The 16,718-nt window shown below is 36.8% G+C and overlaps 1 protein-coding gene across 1 annotated transcript in view; it reads left to right on the forward strand.

Moving 5' to 3' along the window:
* Positions 1-16,718, forward strand: part of pcsk6 (proprotein convertase subtilisin/kexin type 6) — a 70,007-nt gene that overhangs the window by 46,827 nt on the left and 6,462 nt on the right. The window contains exons 12-18 of the mRNA XM_026267010.1: positions 830-1,018; positions 4,495-4,631; positions 5,727-5,909; positions 6,819-6,921; positions 8,639-8,835; positions 14,027-14,114; positions 15,553-15,656. Coding sequence (XP_026122795.1) covers positions 830-1,018; positions 4,495-4,631; positions 5,727-5,909; positions 6,819-6,921; positions 8,639-8,835; positions 14,027-14,114; positions 15,553-15,656 — 1,001 coding nt within the window. The remainder of the gene's footprint in view (positions 1-829; positions 1,019-4,494; positions 4,632-5,726; positions 5,910-6,818; positions 6,922-8,638; positions 8,836-14,026; positions 14,115-15,552; positions 15,657-16,718) is intronic.

The raw sequence follows: 16,718 nt of genomic DNA on the forward strand, positions 1-16,718 counted from the left end.
ATTACAGAATTTTAAGAAAAACGCAAGCAACAACTGGATGTTTTTTTACTGTGTACTCAAACAGAAACTCCTAAAGTTTGGATATTTTTCTCAAAAAAGTTGTATCTGGGTGTTTTACACTTCCCGATAAAATGTTGTTAACACATAACATTCCCCAAGCAAGTTATAGCAATTTATTACAATATTATTTTTGGCGCGAAAAACAGGACTATTTCATTTTGAGTGAAAAACAGGACTATTTCATTTACTAACAATAGAGATGTGTCCAAAAAACGTTTAGGGAGTAAAGAAAACGGAAAGAGTGTTATATTATAACAAAACAAAAAAGTTTTTTTCGGAGAAATATATTTTCAATCTGAGTATGAACAATAAACACAAACTGCAGCATTAAAACAATTGCACAAATTGTCTTCTGCAACAATAAAAACAGTGCAAATGATTCACAAACTACACAAAATGAGTGAGAAATATTCAGAGTGCAACAGAAAAAATAGTGCAAACTATCTTTATGAGCTATATAATAAGTATTTACTTAATAATATACATAATATAATTGATCAGTCCGCTGGCTGGAAACTGCATCAGAATTGATTTTACCGGGAAATCGCCTAGCGATGCGAAGACATAAATTCCAGTGCTTTATCAGACATGCACTGCTGTTTCATCCTTGTTTTTGGTTTGTTTAAGAGTCTTTTAGAGAATGAAAAATAATATATATTTTTCCCCTAAATGTGCTCATTGTGACTGATTTTGATTAATTTCGATGAACGCGGATCTGCATTTGACATTCGCATCTGTTCTCCGCTGACCCCCTTGGATCCTCCTGCAGGTATATTCGAGCAGATCAGAAGCTGAACGCCAGCATCTCGAGCAGCGGTTGCAGCGATCAGCCGGATCAGCGAGTGGTGTTTCTGGAGCACGTGGTGGTGCGCGTCCTCATCGTCCACCCACGCAGAGGAGACCTGGAGATCAGCCTCGTATGCCCTTCAGGGACGCGATCACAGCTGCTGGCTCAGAGGTGATGCACAACACACCAGCACATCTGACAGAGCTCAACTCATGACAACTCTCCAGGAGCTTTACAGTTTTAGTGGTTTCTGCGTTTTATTGGCTGGATAGTGGAAATGATGAAAGAGTTTGGTCTTGCATCATCCGCATGAGCGCTGCAGCTCATTGCTATAGAGAAAGTGCACAAACCGCCAGACCACCAGCATGTCTCTTTAAACTTATATCTGTTTTCTGTAAAGTTCATCTCAATTTTCTTAAACCTGTTCTACAAACAAAGTGCATTAAAGGAAAATCCATCCATCAACATTTCTGAGCTACAAATCAAATCAAAAGTTTGTTTTGGGTCTGTTTCTCTCATGAGCTCTCATAATTTTCAATATCCAAAACTTTTTTTTTTCCTCGTACAGACACGTGCTCACTAGCGTGGTAATGTGCTGCTCTTACCGTAGTGTATTCTGTAGGGGTCCGCAGGAGCTGACGGGGTCTGATCTGGCTGCTCTGGTTTCTGTCACACCGGAAGCTTCTTGCTGTCAATCACGCAGCAGTTTGATATCCTCTCTGTTGGTCTTGATGCTCTGCGCTTTCCAAAATCTCTCTCCTCTCGGCTTCCGTGTGGTTTTGTATTCACTCAGTGGTTTTTCCCGCATGGTTATGAGTACTGAGAGACCCTGAGCATCGTTCTCCTAACCCTCATGAATAAAACTCTCACTCACTCTCAGCTGCTTCTGCTTCAGCATCCAGATCAGATACAGAGGACCAGAACTGAGAACCATACATGAGAAAACAATAGTGTCAATATAATTCAATATATTTCAGATTATTTATAGTATAGTAGTATGAAGCTACAACCTGAACAAAATGTGACGAAAAAAAAAAATAGATCTGAATGATTTTATGTATTTATTGTTACTAAATCTTATGTAGTTTTATAAATATAAAAATATACGCCGTATATATGGCTTCAAATTATTTTGTGAGACTACAGCACAATAAAATATCACCAAATGTATATTGGTCGAAATGGTCTTAATAATTTCTGATTGTTTTTTTTTTTTTCTAAATTCTTATTTTAAATAATGCATTTCCCCCTGTTAGCTTTTGAGGGAAGTATGGCAAAAAAAATGAAAAATGTTTCATACAGACTTGAAATGCCAAAAATGCCAAATATTGCAAGTATATGCAAATATTTAATGCCTTTTTGCAAAAGGCTGTAAACAAAATGAAACAAATTAAAGTTTTTTTTCTAGATTTAGGATATTACATATCATTTATTGGGATGTGGGAAATGTGGCAAAAATGTTACTAAAATTTAATATATAAAATAATTTAAAGTATTTTAGCAGCTGCAACAAAATCTGAAGAAATATAGTTCTGAATACCTTGAATATTTTAATTAATTAATTAATTTCTAAAAATCGTGCATCGTTTTGTTCATAGTTTGGAGGATGGCACAAGTTTTATTGAAGGAAATGTGTCTCTTCAAATATTAAGTGCCAGAAATGTTTAGGAAAACCAAAAAGCCACAGCCATCTTCTCTGCCGGTAACAATGTTCGTCACTCTCGTTTGTCTACGTGAACGTCCCTCCATTCTCACTTCTCCACAGAAAGCTCATTGTTTTGATGTTCCACGTCTTATTTACTGTGATGGAGATGGAAGAGCTGTCAAAATCCGCCCCTGCACAAACATCTCCCACCGCGCGTCTGCTTTTCTGATAACAGACATGACAGCTTAATGGGACTTCCCGCATTCAGAGAGGATTTATTAATGGTCACCCCGCACTGCTCTCTCACCCCGGCCTTTCAGCGCTGAGAGTCGATGGAGAGCCATCCATATGACGCCTGCGGATTGCCAGGAAAGACATTTGCCTTGAATTATGGAGAGGGATGTTGTGGTCGGGACGTCCCTTCAGCTCATCTATTTAACATGCACGCTGCCAGAGCCAAGCACCGTTCAGATTTAGACGCCACGTTTGGTGGCTGGAGAAGAAAGCGTGCAGACGTAATGTGCGATACGCCGTCCAAGCCTGTTAACATGGGGCCGTGAGAGGGCCAAGTTCAGAAACGGCTCTGCTAAGCTCTCATTAGTAGTGTGATTGTGGACGGAGCTGTTTTTATCAGCATGAGTTCAGTTCAAAGCGAGCGCTAGTGGTCTGAGGACGCAGAGGGGGAGAGCTGCACTTTTGTTGATGCCTGATGCTTAGAGTGAGTTCATGCTGCTCATAAGTAGCAGTAAGAATCACAAATGACCAGAACCGAATGGTTTAGTTCTGTTAATGTTCTTAAATGTGCTACGACTATTGAACGACTTTGCTTTTCAGATGACATCACTCAGACCCCTCAGGCTACCAGCTAATGTTAAAGGGTCATTTCACACCAAAAATTGAAAATTACCCCACGACTTACTCACCCTCAAGCCATCAGAGGTTTATATGACTTTCTTCTTTCAGATGAACACAGTCAGAGTTATATTTAAAAATGTCCTGGCTCTTCCGAGCGTTATAATGGCAGTGAATGGCTGTTGAGATTTTGAAGGCAAATAAAGTGCATAAATCCTTCATAAAAAGTACTCCACACAGCCCCAGAGGATTAATAAAGGCCTTCTGAAACGAATCCATGCGTTTGTGCAAGAAAAGGATCCATATTTAAAACTTTATGAACCATTATCTCTATCTCTCTCTGTTGGAACGCCGCTCTCTCGTGAACATGCATATGACAATTAAGATAGAGATTGCAGTTTATAAAGTTAAAATATGGATATTACTCTTCCACAAATGCATCGATTCACTTTAGAAGGTCTTTATTAATCCCTCAGAGCCACATGAGGTACTTTTCATGATGGATTTATGCACGTTTTGGGCTTCAAAATCTTGATAAGCTGGGAAGTGCCAGGACGTTTTTCATAAAACTTTGAAAGACCTTCTAATTTGTCTGAAAGAAGAAAGTTGTATTCACCTAGGATGGCTTGAGGATCAGTAAATAGGCTGTGTAATGTATTGAGACCAATGGCATTAACCTAAATATAGGTTTTAGTCATTTTTTGGTTACTGTTGTAGGTGATGCAGTGATGGTTACTGGATTTAAGATTACAGAAACAATCGGAGGTGGAAACTGTTATGCATTTATTTTGTTATTGCTCTTTTGTTGTTTTATACACAATCATTTGGTGCAGTTGATTGTGATGGTTTAAGTGAGAACTGTCTCTGAAAATCTGTATTGTTAATACACTACAAATCAAATATACAGTATGTAAATAGGAATCCCCCCCCCCCTTTTTGAATATGACTTTAGTTTGCTGCTAAAGTTTCACTCTTTTGTTTGCATTATTTCATCCATTATTGAGGAGGTTCAGATCTTTTTGAGGGATCTTCTGTGTGAATAATGAGCAGTTACTAGTGATGCGGTGTATCAGATGACTTTGTGTTGTCTTATCTCCTTATTTTCATTATTCTCTCTGAAACGTTGACCTCTGTTTCTTCTGTTTTCCAGATTGTTTGATAACTCCAACGAGGGCTTCAGGAACTGGGAGTTCATGACGGTTCACTGCTGGGGGGAGAGAGCGGAGGGCACGTGGACGCTGGAGATCTCAGACTCGCCGTCTCAGCTGCGTAACCCTGAAGTGTTAGGTAAGGAACGGAGGGATGAGGTTCAGACCCACACGAGCATCAGACAACATGAAGTCAGTGAGCTGTGATGCCAGTCATGTCCAGTCTAAACACAGTATAATCCTAAAACATCTGACTCTGGTCTAATTCTAGTATTGTTTACACACCTGCTTTTTTTGCTTCAATATGAAGCTGAATTTGATTACCCCTTCAGTTTTATGTTGTTTTGTACCATTGTGCCACATATGAAATACTTTCACCTTTCCCAACTTGTTAAAAAAAAGTCATATCATTTTATATTATTATTTTTATTTTTATTTGATTATTAATTTAGTTCATTATTATTTTACATTTAATTCTTTATAATTATCTTGAATTAATTATTTTAAATGATTGAATTAAAATGAATTGTTTTGTAATATTATTATTATTATTATTTTTTATTATTTTTTTTTTTTTTTTAATTGTTATGTTGTATTATTTGTTTGTTCTTCTCTTTTTTATCTATAGTATTTTTTTATATTTTTATTTTATTTTAATATTTACTATTTTTTATTGAATTCAAAATATTTTAATTTTATATATCATTTTATTTTATTTTGTATTGTTTTATTTTTTTTTGACATTTTTGTCTTTATTGTGATATGATAGATAACAAAAATACATTTATTTTGGAAATCACTTTGGCTCTCAGTAGTATACTTTTAGCATTATGTTTTGCAAAGAAGGAACCAATAAAACAGTTCACACAATTCACACATTACACTGGCTGTGTTCTTAAAACCTAGTAATATAGATTACTTTGGCAGCTGATTTCTAAGTCTGCATCCTAATTAAAGTAAATTCTCATTAGCAGGCCTAGATGGATTTCCTTTTTTTTTTTTTTTTTTTTTTTGCTCATTTGGAATTGTTTGCATTCATGTTCTTCCATCAGGTGTGTTGCTTTCTTGAATGAATGACATTTCTGTTAATTGCAAACCTTTATTGAGTCCTGCTGCAAATTAAAGTCGTCCTGTCTTCTTTCTCGTCAGGGTTGATGTGATTCATTGCAATGCTTGACAGAATTTTCTTTGTCCCTCCTCATGGCCTGGTCTCCTGCTCTCTCTTCTCTGTCAGGTAAGCTGAAGGAGTGGACACTCATCCTTCACGGCACGGCTGAGCACCCCTACCAATCCCAGGGCTCCCAGCACTCGTTCTCCAGGATGCTGGAGATTCCCACAGCAGGCAAGGAGCTGAAAAACCTAGATTCTGTGCCAGGAGCCCCTGAGCATGAAGAGGAGGAAGAGGAGGAATATAATGGTACTCACAGTAATACCTAGACAAGTTCAGAAGTTTGTGGCCGTGAGAATGTTTAAAGAGTTTTAAAGAGATCTTATGGTCACTAAGCTTACATTTATGTGATCACAAATGCATTAAAAACAGTGAAATATTATTACAATTTAAAATAAGTTTAGTATTTGAAAATATCTCAATATATATATATTTGTTATCTTTACTGTTACTTTCAATCAATTTAATGCATACTTCTAAAAAAGAAAAAAAAAGAAGCTTTTTATTAAAAGCAAAATCAAAACCACAAACGTTTGAATGGTAACTTTTTAATTTAAGCTCTTTAAAAATGCAGTTAAATAAGGAAAAGCATGCACAAGGGGCAGGTGATGTATTCTGAACATTTTGTTTATTATTGGTCTAAAAGGAAATTCATGTTAAAAATAAAAGCCAAACCAAAAAAAGCCACAAAAAAAATATTTATTAGTATTTGCTACTGGAGAAAAATTGATTGTTTCAAAAAATTTTTTTCTTTATGTTACTTATATTTAATAAACAGTACAATGATATTATTATTATGCATCATATTTAAATATGATGGTACTGGTTCCTTGTTGATAGTGTGAGATTTATGATATCTTTAATCTTTTCTTTAAACAACTCAAAACACAAACACACACAAGACATTTGTTACTTTTCCTCAGAAATGTGGACATCATTTCTTTGCTTTAATGTGCTTTTGTCTTTTGTGATAAAATAAATGATTCCTAGTTCAAAAATATCCTTTATTTGATATTAATTGTTCTGATAAACCTGGCATTGCATACTATGAATATTGTTGAATACTCTCTGGGGACTTGGTTCTTATGTTCCTCATTCGTACATCGCTTAAAAGACCAAATGTAATATTATCTACTGCATCTGTGGACTGTATTTCAGGTCCGTGTCATCCTGAATGTGGAGATCAGGGCTGCGACGGAGCAGATGCCGATCACTGCCTCAACTGCATTCACTTCAGTCTGGGCAGCCTCAAGAGCGGCAGGTACAGATCACACAAAGACAGAAATGATATCTAAAGAGAGTGGAAATTGTAGGATTTGTAGGAAATTGTAGTAACGCTCATAGAATTATTGTAGTTAACTCAAAATAAAAAAATGTTTCCTTACTTGCAGTAAAATTTTACAATTCAATTAAATACATTTTGTTTAACTTGATGTACAAAAATAACTCAAACTAAAACTGAAGTAAATTAATTAATAATAAATTAATAAAAAAACATATAGACATATAAAAAAAATAGTAAAACTGACAAAACATTAAAATAAAAAATAAAACAGAAAATATAAAAAACAAACTCAAAATTGTAATAAATACTATTATAGTATAGAATAAGGACACTGTTGGCCTCTTAAAATGCCTATTAAAATGATCTGAACATACTTAATAAATGTACATAAATTAAACTGGGTAAGACAATAAGATACGATTAGTGTTTTTATAATTTATAATATAAAATTCATTTTTTGTTAAGTTACTTCAGACAAAATAAACTGAATTAAAATAAAATATTACAAAAAACACTGACACTTATATTATTTCAGCTCCTTGCCAAGATAATATTTCTTATTTTCATTTAGTTATGTAATAAAAATGAATAAAAGCCATACAGAAAATTTTTTTTTACAAAAATGAAAATGTATGCAAATGACATAATTACACAAAAAGTACTTTAAAGTTTTTTTTAAATACTTTAAATGTGATCTTTTGACATATAAAAGGTCACTGTACTATAAAAGTGTGAGTTTCAGAACTCAACATTTTGTCGTTAGTCTAAAAACAGCTTATATTGAAGGCCATCTGCCAAAACAACAGCTTGTGGAATGTTCTACTCTATGATGTAATAGTGTGGATAAGCACCGCCTCCTCGGAAGACGATTGACATCACTACTTGTTTAGCCCCGCCCACTGGTTAAACGTGGAGGTCTACACAGAAACCAAACAATAAAGATGATCCGAAGACAACAAGATGCAGTGCAGTGCCAAGTTGTGGTCTTTGTATCGCCTTTCTTCTGATCATAACATTAGGAAAGAGTAGATTAACTTTATTTTTAATGAAGATCCAGACCACATCAGTAGGAATTCTTTGTGCACATCATTTTATTTCATTTTAAAAACAAGGCACAATTCGACAGCGGATTTTCAAAAAGATTGAAACTAAAATACGCAGTCACTATTGCTTCATATTAAAATTCATATTACTATTCATATTAAAAGATCTGTTGCAAAGAAATGGAAAACAGCACTAAATTGAGCCTTCAAGCAGTGAGGATGATTTTGTCCTCTTGCTTCTTAAAAAGAGAAAAAAGAAAGGAAATATTGGGTCCATCCAATCCTGATATATACAGAGGACGGAGAGTTCCCCCTCAGGAGCAGCAGGATTATCACAAGCTATTCAAAGTTTACTTCACTATTCATGTCAGTGGCTCAGTTTGATGCTTTGCTAGCGATACTAGAGCTACATATTAAAAAGAAGATACTTGCTACGGATGTGAAAAACATCGAAAGTCAAACCCAATCTAAATTTTTTAAAGACGGATAAATATTCCAGAGGCGATGTGTAAACGTGATTGACATAACGTGAGGTTGTATTTATTTTTTACTCAGTGTGCAATGACCTAAGAGTATGTTGAATGAAGTCTGCTTTGTTTTCCTCATTGTCAAACAGATTGATGCTGCTTTTCTTCTTGTCCCCATCACAGGACGTGTGTAAGTCACTGTCCGCTGGGTTATTTTGAGGACACAGAGGCCCGCAGATGTCGCCGCTGTCACCGAGGCTGTGAGAAGTGTGTGGCTCGTGGGCCAAACGAGTGCCGCTCCTGCCGGAGAGGACTTTACTTCTACTCGAAGGAGAGCACCTGTGTGGAGACATGTCCCGCCGGCTGCTTTCACGACGACGGTGAGTCTGGCCAAGATGGGGCATCCACTGATACATTTCACTTATGACTGTATTGAACTGAAGTTTCTATACAACCAAATAGAGTCATGTGTATCTAGTAAACACCAAACCGAGGTCTGTCATTTTAAAAAATAATTTAAAAGAAATGTAGTATATCATCCATTTATTTACTTCTATTACTACAATTTCTTCTATCATTATTTCTATTTATTTCTATTTAATTATTATTTTACTAATTTAAGGTCCCAAAGCAACTTATAAATGATGAATGTCATAAGCATTTATTACCAAAGAGCCCAAAATAATTGCAGTAATGCAAAGTTTTATGATGTATCCTCGCACTACTAAGCTAATGATGTGCTACTCTGATAAGCATTAAGACACATAAACATTGTACTGTGTAAATGTTAAAGTAGTCATTTATGTTATTAAAAAGGAAATTTTCAAAAATATATTTAAATATGTATTTTTATATAAACATATGATTCATAATCTCATTAATTACAAAATAAATTTGAATGTGAAAATCACCACAAAAGACTATTTAAAGCAATTTTTTGTGTTAAATTAGAAAGTATCAAATAGACATTACAAATTGTAGTATAAGAAAGAAATGTTTTATTTGATTCAACATAAAATGTATTACACTTAAACATTTAGGCTACAACGGCCTAACATAAACTATGGAACATAAAAGAAGATAAATTAATGAAACATCTCAATATTTTTTATTCATACAATGAAAGTCGTTGGTAACCAAAACAGTCTTCCAAAATACCTTCTTTTATGTTCCACAAAAGAAAGGTTTGAAACTACATGAGGCTGTGTAAATGATGACAGAATTTAAATGTAATGTTTTTTTATTTATTTATTTGTATGAAATGATACTCTAAATAAGAAACTAAGCCAGCAGGTGACGGAAAGTGTTTTACTGAGTCATTCATTCATTCGATTCAGTTTAAATGGATGATTCATTCAGGAATGAAGTAAACGATTCTCTCTGTAAAACTAGACACAGCTGTGTTGCTCACAGAAGCACAACAGTTCTGCTGTGCCTTTAAAAGTAATATATTTTCTGCTAAACTGAGCAAACACACATTGCGTTTATAACAAAACATAATATTAACTTCTTATTTACTGAACTGTTGTTTAATATCACATTTAAACTCGTAATATTCGGGACAAAATCACCACTTGTGTAATACTGCTCTCTTTGCTCGTGTGATATCGCTTATTGTATGATATGCTCTTATGTTGACAGTGTTTTTTGTCCTTTTTGAAGCCTAACAGATGTGAAAACTTGTGTCTAAAAGAAACGATTCTTCAACTTTTGTGCTTCCCAAAAAATAATATCATACAGGTGTGGAATGTCATGAGGGTGAACTAATAGTAAATAGTGTCAGAATTTGTATCTGTGCTTTTTAAAGACTGCCTATATAATCACAGAACAGAGTGTATTTGTGAGTCAGCGGTGAAGCGTGGCTCACATGTGCGCAGAGCAGAAGAAGCCAGTGCTTTCACTGATTCTGTTTCATGCTGTGGCTTTATTGTCCCTTGTTGTTTCCGTCTTGTTGATAACAGCTGCTGGGAAGGAGATGAGCTCTAGTTATCTCCACAAATGAGACTAATGATTGAGCATCTTTCACAGTCCGCCTGCGATGCTTATGGGGACGGAGAGTTTGAGTTGGTTTATGGTTATTTGCACGCTCGTCCTCAGTTGCTGAACACATGCGGAGCCGTGCGTCTGGAGCAGATGTGTTTAGTGGCAGTGTGAATGGATGAAATTTGTACAAACCCAAGCATGAATTGCATCCAGATGCCCAGATATTTCACTCATTATTAATCAGAGAAAATTATGGGTAATATATAACTCAAAGGTCTAAATTTGTCTCTCCCTTTCTCTTTTTGTATGTCTTGTGCAGCACTGGGAATAATTCACAGGATAAAACCAGTATAAATCACCAAATTTTTGATTTTGACGTTTAGTTTTTCTAAGATAATAATTTTTTTTTTTTTATCTTGGGTGCTTTTGTCTTTTTCTCTGCTAATATATAATATTCTTTCTAGATATCTGTCATTTAAAGTGTGTAAATATTTTGGGAAACAGCTGCTGTTAAAGGCTGGTATTTTTAAAATATAATTCATAAAACATTCGATCATAAAATAAATAAGTATGAATTCTGGAATCTGCAACTGGGTTTTGTTTTGTTCTAAAAACTTTTTTCATATCACAGGAAAAGTTGAAGTGTTGAAGTGCTAAAGGCTCTTTACAGTGCTTTCATGTCAGTCAGTGCACATGCATTCAGTTCATTTGCACTGAATCAGTTATCAGTGTTTTAAGTTTGCTTGATATATGTGATTATTAATTTACTCTACTTTATAAACACACAGTGTATTTGTTGCTTTAATGTGCTGTCTATGCTGAGTAAAAGTGCTCTAAATAGGAAAATGTAACCATAGTTGGTTCATAAGGCTATAGACTGCAGTTTGTTTACTGTTTGAATGTTAACTGAAATTAAAAAATTAAACTGAAAATGTAACTACTTACAGCAAGTTGCTGAAATCAATATTGGTAATTTTTATTTAGTTTAACCTAGTAAAACAACTGAAATACAAAAAATAAAAACTATAGGTGCAAATTTATGACTAAATCTAATGATTTTCTTTTAATTAAAATAAGTAACAAATATTACCTTAGATTTAAATGAAAAAAAATTTTTTTTAAAAATGTTAATGAAAACTACAGTATATAAAACTACAATACATAATTGTAACTTATTTCATTTTAAGTAAATGTAATAAGGCAACCTTTCTAAAATGTAAATAAAAATAAACTTTTAATATTATTCACATCTCCATATTCATCGGGAAGAAGGAGGCGGGAACCGGCGCACAATCAAAATGAAAGTTTAATTATTCAAAATAATCACAAAACAGCGCGTCAGCCCCTCACGGCGACTGACGCTCACAAATAAAAAGCAAACACATGAAATAATGTCCCAGGCCTGGTCCTCTCTCGTCCTTCATGGTTGTCGCTCCAGTTTTATATCCTTCCATCTCCTACGTGGGACTCGATACCGGCGGTGGGGCTCAGGTGCAGCTCATCTCCAATCACTACACCTGGCCTCACTCCTCGTTCCCACGCCTCTCGGCCCCGCCCCACTCGCCACATACCCCCATCGCCCCTCGCAGGCCGGGGGGTACCCTCGAGACTGCGCTCTACTACCCCCCCCTTCCCTCCGGGGGGGACCGCTCACGGGGACCTGCGGGAACCTGGGGGTAGGACAGACGAGGCGAGAGAAAAGGAGATGGAAGGAGGAGCGACAGGGACGAGAGAGGGGAGAGAGGAAAAATAAAAAATAAAAATCTGGTTCCCAGACGCACTGCTGCTCGGCCCTCCACCGGCTGGGTGATCTCCTCCGCGGTGCCCGGCGGTGGCACTGGACGGCCCTCGGCGGACGGCACGACACTCCTCCGCCGCCCGATGGACGGCGACGGCTCCTCCGATTTTGGGCAGCGGCAGGAGTCCCCCGTTCCCTGCCCCTCCGGATTCCGTCACGGAGGCAGCATGCTCCGGCCCCCTGGCGAACGGCGCCGACTCCTCCGCTCCCTCATGGACGGCAGCCGCCCCTCCATATCATGGGCGGCCGGCAGCAAGCTCGCCCGTCCCCGGCAACTCGCTCCAGCCCACCGCCTCGAGCGCCCATGGCGGCACATACCTCGCCTGCTCGAGGGCACCGCGGATTCACCACAGCGGCGAGGGATCTTCAGCAGCGCGTCCCTCCTTCTCCCGGGTTTCGGCACCACTGTAATGATAGAACTCCATAATCATCCGGAAGAAGGAGGCGGGAACCGGCGCACAATCAAAACATAATTTTAATATTCAAAATAAACACAAAACAGCGCGTCAGCCCCTCATGGTGACTGACACGCACAAATAAAAGCCAAAACATAAAATAATGTCCCAGGCCTGGTCCTCTCTCGTCCTTCACTAAAGTCGCTCCAGTTTTATATCCTTCCATCTCCTACGTGGGACTCGATACCGGCGGTGGGGCGCAGGTGTAGCTCATCTCCAATCACTACACCTGGCCTCACTCCTCGTTCCCACGCCTCTCGGCCCCGCCCCACTCGCCACATAAACCAAAAAAGGGAAAATAATATTTCAAAATAATAATAAGGCTTATTTTGATTAATTTCATTGTTTTTGTGCATGCTGGTTACAATGTGATCTTGTAAATAATGTATTCTCTTCTTAAAGTGTTAATAAAACAATGCACATTTACCTTTTTGAATATTAAAATTCTGCATTGTACTGTATACATGTATTTCTTTTTTTAGCATTTCACATTAATTTTAGGTTACCAAGAGAAGTCTGAAATGAATTAAAAGCATTCTTTAGAGAGTCCATTGCCACTTTTAAAGATGTGTACATTTGCTGGCTCAACTCCTAAACCAATTTCATTCATGTAGATAGATAATAAAATTGGCCCCAGAATTAATTCCTTAAGGAACACCAGTTTTTATTATTAAAGGAGCAGAAACATAATTATCTATGGACACACATTGAGTCCTTCCAGTCAAATAATGACCGGAGAACCACTTTATCACTATCACTATAGTGTTAAATTATCACTTTTAACACTATATCACTGCACTACACAGTCATTACACTGTTATTAATTAATCTGTTGATTAATTATCAGAAAATAATAAAAATGAACAAAATTTGATTGAAATCAAGCGTAACGTTTGTTCTGGAAGGTCACCTCAGTCAAGCTTGTATCAGCTGACTCTCAGCTGATCCACATCCACCTTTAATCCTTATGTAATGTCCATTCAGCATTGTTCAGCAGCGTATCGTGTTGCTCAGAAGCTAATTACCCTTCTCCATCCCCAGGTCCTCCTATCGTCCACAGTCAGGACATGGCCTTCTGATATTCCTTATTAATTCAGACTCCTTAATCCTGAATTATGTTGTTAACATTATATTGTCATTAAGAACATCAATGATATCTGCCACATTTATGTTGGATCTGTTCTGTTGACCCTGAGGGGGTTATCACTGCTCTCACGGCTCTTATCCATGCTAGCTGGCATGGATGGACAGGGAGTTTTTCCAAATTCAAACTGTATGCTAATTCATGCAGTCCTTGTCTGTGGGATCTTCATGTCACATTTTCTTTCTTTCCAGGCCAGAGACGTTGTCTGAAGTGTCACGAGAACTGTTTGAAATGCTTGCGAGATGCAGACAGATGCACGGCCTGTAAAGATGGCTTCAGGTAATACTAATAAACATCAAAACTGTTCAAGTTTAAGCTGTTCAGCAATTGCACAAAACGTCCTGATGAGAAAGAAGTGCGCAACTTCATGTCCCGTGTTGAACCGCTGCTCTCAGAGTGTGGCAGTTGAAATGCGGCCCAAGAACATTTGATAATCTTCACTGGATTGTTGCGTGATTGCTGCATAAATAAAACCAAATGTTTTGAGCATTTAAACATCTCTTGCAGCCGATGGAGTTTAATGAACATTGACCACTCTTTGCACTCCATGCACGATATATACAGAGTTCTGAATTCTCATGACGTCTGTAGCCTCGCGCTGGTGTGGATGAAATATCGTAAGAAGTCTGGCTTTGGGGTTTTGTGTGGGTTCAGGACATCTAGGGTACATCTGGTCATCTTTATGCATGCTGTCTTTGCTGTGGTTTAGACGAGCCATTTTGAGACAGACCGGGCTTTAGTTCTTGAAAGGCAGTCTGGTCTTGTGAAGGGTAAAACGCAGCACGCTTTGTGCCTTGACCTCTCAACGGCGTTTAATCTGTCAGGGTTATATATCGTGATGCGCTGTGTTTTGAAGCACAGATCGAGAGCAAATGCCTGGAATCTTTTAGATTCACATTGTCTGCGTCACACTTGCTCGAATGATTATTGAAACGTCTGTCATTTTCAACCGCTGACCCACAATACCCCACTTCCATAACAAAACAGCTCTTTTAGCCAGGACTAGATCAACCCACCGTGAAGAAGCCTGCAGAGTTGTTTTCTCAGACGCACATTAACTCAAGTCTTGGACGGAAAATCACTGGTTACTCTTTATTTGTTTGAAAATATATTTTCGTCTGACACTAGATTTAGTCTGTGCCACATTTGGAGCATTAAAACCTTAAAGGAGCCTTACAGATTTGGGAATAGAGCTGTTACAATTATGACAGTTATGTTTGCTCTGACAATTATGACATTTTGATGGTTGATTGTTTATCAAGGATTTATGCTTTTTTTGTGCATGTGTATCACAGTGAGAATTTCAAAACAATCTATCATTTGCATTAATGGTTGGTAAAAGATGCACATCACAAAGTGACATTTTCTAAATATTATATTCCAGATATTTAAATATTATTTATTCATTTAACATAATGGAAAGTCCTCTGTTGTTATAGCAATAACAGTAATTACTATTAATGTTTATTTTTTGCAAATATAAAAACAATATTTAAAAAGTACTTATTATTCTTTTCCCCCCCTGCTCTTGGTGTGAATAGGCCTTAAGCTGCATAAAAGTTATGTACATGTAGGCAGTCATATGTTTCAGATAGTTTGATGTCTTACTGATGTTTTTGCTTTACGCATTGGTTGCCCTTTAAATCTGTGAAAATATTGCAGTGACCAGTTGTATGGGTTTAATCTTTTCTTCTTTGTCTCCTTTTTCTGATTAAAGTCTGGCAGGAATGACCTGCGTTCCAGAATGTGCCAATGGAACATTTTTTAACCTGGAAGAAATGAAGTGCAGCCCTTGCCACATCTCCTGCTCCACATGCACAGGTCACATTCTATTCTATTGTTCTGTTCTGTTCTGTTCTATCCCAGACAAATGAGATCAGATATCTTCTTTAACTTGTTTAGCAATCAGTTGACAGCGAGAAACTGCAGAGTAAAGCGTTTGTATTGTTATGAGGACAGCAGGAGTGAAGGAGTCGCTGCCAGTCCTGTATCACTACTGCTGCTGAGCCATAGAACCTAATTAACTTACTTCATTACACCAACTCACCAGAGACGCCTGATAAGCCCTGAGTAGTTTGCTTACCAAGTTCTCTGAAATGTGGAGCGTTAATGGTAAAGACACAGTGGGTTGGAGGGAAATAATTGACAGATTAAACTGAATGAATGTGTGCCTGTTTCCACCTCCATTAACATGGGCTCAGTTTCAAACCCTGGTGAGATGTCTTTATAGGCAACATTTTAAGACATAAAGTAGCAAACATAAGTATATCATTTTTTCTTTGCCAAATACTTAAGCAGCATGGCATGCATCCTTTGCGGAGATGACAGTCCCACAGTGCATTACTACATACTCCATCTAAACAGCTGAAAAATAAAGTTATTTATTACATTGTTTTACATTACATGTTTTATTAATAATATTTTCTTGAATATGTCTAAATAGATTACTTTTTAATGTTTATTTTAAGTGAGGGAAATGCATTTATTTATTAATGAAGTGCATGTATTTGATAAAAAATACAGTAAAAACTGCAATATTTTTTTAATATTTTACAATTTCAAGTAACTGTTTTCTATGTATTTTAAAATGTAATTTATTCCTGTGATCAAAGCTGAATTTCCATCATCATTACTCCAGTCTACAGTGTCACATGATCCTCAGAAATCATTCTAATATACTCATTTGCTGTTCAGGCAAAACATTTTGTGAAAACCAAAATATTTTATTTTAAAGGATTCTTTGATGAAAAAGTTCAAAAGCACAACATTTCTTTGAAATATTATCTTTTGTAATATCATAAATGTCTTTGCTGTCACTTTTGATCAATTGAATGCATCCTTGCTGAATAAAAGAACCTTTTGTTTACCTCTGTAAGAGATCAC

The sequence above is a fragment of the Carassius auratus genome, chromosome 7, assembly GCF_003368295.1.
Source record: "Carassius auratus strain Wakin chromosome 7, ASM336829v1, whole genome shotgun sequence".
NCBI classification, from domain to species: Eukaryota; Metazoa; Chordata; class Actinopteri; order Cypriniformes; family Cyprinidae; genus Carassius; species Carassius auratus.